Source organism: Triticum aestivum, chromosome 3B, assembly GCF_018294505.1.
Source record: "Triticum aestivum cultivar Chinese Spring chromosome 3B, IWGSC CS RefSeq v2.1, whole genome shotgun sequence".
Taxonomy (NCBI): domain Eukaryota; kingdom Viridiplantae; phylum Streptophyta; class Magnoliopsida; order Poales; family Poaceae; genus Triticum; species Triticum aestivum.
Window position 1 is genome coordinate 501,241,345 of NC_057801.1, and position 4,602 is coordinate 501,245,946.

The 4,602-nt window shown below is 54.9% G+C and overlaps 1 protein-coding gene across 1 annotated transcript; it reads left to right on the forward strand.

Moving 5' to 3' along the window:
* The first annotated feature begins 1,318 nt into the window (after positions 1 to 1,318).
* Positions 1,319 to 3,766, forward strand: LOC123065600 (aldehyde oxidase GLOX). Its single transcript, XM_044488849.1, has 3 exons — positions 1,319 to 1,824; positions 1,903 to 2,063; positions 2,244 to 3,766. Exons 1-3 carry the CDS (start codon positions 1,396 to 1,398, stop codon positions 3,409 to 3,411), a joined length of 1,758 nt encoding a protein of 585 aa, XP_044344784.1. The 5' UTR covers positions 1,319 to 1,395; the 3' UTR covers positions 3,412 to 3,766.
* Positions 3,767 to 4,602: the final 836 nt, after the last annotated feature.

Sequence of the window (4,602 nt, forward strand, 5' to 3'; positions counted from 1 at the left end):
ACAAATACATAACTATGAAATACTTTGGACAAATACATAAGAAGTACACATACTATATATGGACAAATACATAGCTACGAAAATGAACCAACTGAACCACAGGTCTGCTATATACAAGTGCACATATTTATCAAATAGATAAGCAAATATTGCCCCACAGAAAAAAAAGATAAGCAATTGTTAATGAACATTAAGATGTAGTGATCAGGGGCAGGCAAGTTTCTATGTGCATCAAGCTTCAGAATAAATTTTACAATCCGTATGGCCAGAACGGTATGCTACATTGGAACAACTCGTAGGCAGCTAGAAACAAAATAAAAATTCGTTTGGATCTGGGCTCAAGTTCATCAGGGACGGAGGCATGAACTGGAGAAAATATATGAGGTTGAAGAGGACGGGAGGAGGAGGGAGCTAACCTTGATCGGAGAAGGTAGAAGTCGCGGTCACCGGAGGGGGCCAAAACTTTGATGCAGATGGAAGATCTGGGGAAGGAGGAGGGTGATGGCTGTGGTCCGTCGCCATCGCCAGAGAGGAGCTTCGATCCTGAGCACCGGAGGGAGGAGGTCAGGGGCGTCACTTCGGTCGCCGGCGCGGGAGCTCGGAGGCGGAGGAGACGGGGCGCCGGATCTTGGTCGACGGCACCTGTTGTTCACTCGTATCGCTCCAGACGGGGGTTTTCTTTCTGATCTCTGGGGTCGTGGCGTTTCTTCCCGTGGAAACGACGTGGGTCGGGCAGGGCTACCTCCCGTACAGATGCATCCAAATGTCACGGTGGGTCTCCCGGGGCCAACTCAGCCCGAGGTTCTCTGGCCCGGGGAAATAGCGGGGATCTCGGGGGGTCACTTGCAGCCAAACGAGGCCTCAAGGGGTGATTAATCTCTAATGTTGTTATCCAGTTGTTTGAACAGTGAGTACAATATGAGCACATACATGCAAGTTATGTGCAAATTATAATATTCTGAAAGTTGCACTATCAAAATCATGTCCTAGTTTTTAATAGTCGGTCAAACTACAAATATGGAGAGAATATCTCTTTCTCGAACAATTGCGATAATCTTATAGTTGAAGAAACAAATTACCACGTGCATATGAAAACATACTCTATCCATGATCTTAATCATGTCCCAAGGCTCCCAGAATAAACCAAGCACGTGCAGTAGTGTAGGTTCACCTGCGTAAAAGAGAAGCCCTGTGTTCTTTCCTGGTTTTGGCGCGAACCACGGCCACCGTTCAGAAATTTCTATATTTGAACGAGCGCTCCTCGTGCTTCTCCAATCTCCCAACCCAAACAAGGCACACCCGCTGTATAGAATTATAAGCTCGCGACGATACAATGGTCTCAAAGGGAAGGGAGGGTGCACCATTCCATTCTCCACAAGATCGTAGGAAGGAAGAATGAGGGGCATCTTCTCTCTCACAATGGCGCCGCTCCTCCGCCCTGGCGCCCTCGCCGCGGCGCTACTCGCCCTCGCCGTCGTCGGGGTGGCGCAGGGCCAGCAGGTGGGACTCTTGAGGGTGCCGAACAGGTCCCCGCCCACCAAGGCAAACATGGACAGGGTGGTGCTCCCCGTGGACAATGCCGGGGGATTCGCCGGTTCGTGGAACATCCTGAGCGAGAACGCGGGCGTGTCCGCGATGCACCTGGTGGTGATGCGGCACGGCAAGGCCGTCATGTTCGACACGACCACGACGGGGCCGTCGCTCATGCAGCTGCCGGCAGGGAACTGCCGCGTCGACCCCCGGAGCGACCCGCCGGGCGGCATGGACTGCTCGGCGCACGCCGTGGAGTTCGATTACAACACTGGCGCGGTCCGGCCTCTCAAGGTTGGTTTGCTTGGCTGATTGTTCGCCGCGCCGATTTGCTTCTCGCGTGCACGCTGTTCATCGGGAGCGTGCCTGCAGATCTTAACTGATACGTGGTGCTCGTCGGGAGCGTTCGACGTGGACGGCATGCTGGTGCAAACGGGCGGCTACTTCGAAGGGGTGAAGGTTGTGAGACGCCTGAACCCACAAGGAAATGCCGACTGGATCGAGTTCCCCAATACCTTGGCCGAAGGAAGATGGTACTCCTACGTACATAGTCTAGCTAGCTAATGAGTAGAGTCGTGCTTCATGATTTAGCTAGTTATATTAATCAACCAATTTTCATATGTGGAATTAAGTAATAGTACTAATTGACAGTAGTATAACAGATATGATCAAGAAGGAATTTACAACTGGTTTCTGCATGCATGAGCTCGCAGGTACGCAACGCAGCAGGTGCTCCCGGACGGCCGCTTCATCGTGGTCGGCGGGCGGCGATCGTTCAGCTATGAGTTCGTCCCGGCCGCCGGCCAGTTGAACACCCAATTCACTCCCCTCCCGCTTCTTCAACAAACGACCGATGACGTGGAGAACAACCTGTACCCCTTCGTCCACCTCCTCCCGGAGGGGACCATCTTCCTCTTCGCCAACGACCGCTCCATCATTTTCGACCCCCAGAACGGGCAGGTCCTCCGCGAGCTCCCGAAGCTCAACGGCGGTGCACGGAACTACCCTGCCTCCGGCATGTCCGCTCTCCTTCCCCTCGACCTCCGCCGCGGCGAGAGGCTGAGCGCGGAGGTGATAGTCTGCGGCGGCGCCCCCAAGGAAGCCTTCAAGCTCGGCGAGGCCAACAAGTTCCCGCACGCGCTCCGGGACTGCGGGCGCATCAACCCATCTAAGCCCGGGGCGCGGTGGGCGATCGACTTCATGCCAGTGGGCCGCGTGATGGGCGACATGCTCATACTGCCCACCGGAGACCTCCTGCTGCTCAACGGCGCCGCCCAGGGCTGCTCGGGGTGGGTTTTCGCCCGGGAGCCGGTGCTGACCCCGCTTCTCTACTCTCCGCGGAAACGACGGGGCGCGCGGTTCCGCGCCCTACCCGCGTCCAACATTCCACGCATGTACCACTCCAGCAGCGCGGTGCTGCCCGACGCCACCGTGCTCGTGGCCGGCGGCAACACCAACTCGGCCTACAACTTCTCTGGCGTCGACTTCCCGACGGAGGTGCGCGTCGAGCGGTACACCCCGCCGTACCTCGCCCCGGAGCTTGTCGCCTCCAGGCCGGAGATCGACCTGGCGTCGGTCCCAGCGAACGGGGTGAAGTACGGGGACAAGCTCACGCTCAGGTTCACGTCGCGCGGGCCAGCCGTGGTCGAGGCCGACATGAAGGTGACCATGTACGCGCCGCCGTTCACCACACACGGCTTCTCGCAGAACCAGCGGCTGCTGGTACTGCAGGTCACCGCGTTCAAGCCAGAAGGGAACAAGTACAAGGTCACGGCCCAGGCGCCGTCGAAGCCGACCCTCGCGCCGCCAGGCTACTACTTGGTGTTCGTTCTGGTCAAGGGGGTGCCGAGCAAAGCCGCTTGGGTGAAGATACACCCCTGATGAGCTGACTCTCCGGGTGCATGCTGTTCCTCAGATGGCGACTGGCACGACGATATGCCATAGAGTAACAGCATGCCCGCGACCCGCCAAGCAGAAGATTTCCATGGGGCGTAGGCAGTCCACACCGCCCATATGAATCTCATCTCTTCATGGTATATATGGTCTCTCCAAATGTACTTACTAGTGCACAAATATATATTTATACTAGAGACTTCGATCGAAAAGGTTAATCGATCCAAACTGCAACTTTGTAGTGTGCTTAGTCTTGTAAAGCGGAAGAACGCAGAGTAAAAGTGTACGTGAAATCAATTCTTTTTGTTTTGATTTCTTAACTCTTGTACTGGTTGTGGAGAGCAATATGAACAATTCTCCACTTATAACAGCCATGTTGTTTTCTTTACTATACTCAGATTTTTCTTGCGCACATGCAGCGCATAAACCCAAAACCTCAGAGATACTAGGTGCGAAACAAAAACAAAACTTGACTTCCGAACATTAGTCAGGCACGGATATTTGGGTCTTCGATTTGATTAGTGAAAATATGTGTTGTATTATCTACTATCTACTATCTACTATCTACTACCACTATAAAAAAGAGAGAGGGCGGAGAACAGATCATCCTATCCATCGAACCCTGTAATCTAATGGTCTACATCACTCCAACATACTAAACGCGTTTTACGCTTTAATTACCCACCATGCCATTACCCTATCTACTCGCTAACCAAACCCGGTACCCCACAGCTCGCCCCTCTCTCGCACGCCCCTCGACCACGCCTCTCTCCCGCACGCCTCTCTCTCTCGCCTAACCAACCTCTCGACCACGCCCTGCCGCCGCTCCAACCTCTCGGCCCCGCCGCCGCCCCTTCTCGGCCTCGCCGCCGCCTGTTCGCACACGAACACGTCACCGTGTACCTCCAACGCCGAGGGTGATACACCGCAGCTCACGTCGAAGGAGACCCGTCCGGAAGCGCGATACGCAGGCAATCCGGCAGGTGCTTTTGAGGACACGAAACCCCACACGCCCGGGAGGGACCCCGTCAGGGCGCGCGGCGGCTATGGGCTGCCCTAGGCCGACCTGATCGCCTCTAGGGCCTCGAGGTTCGCCGCCCCGCAACAAAAAGAACAGACGAAGAACGAGGAGAAGAAGAACTAGGGTTAAGGAGAAAAGATAAAAGATAAAAAGTGGTA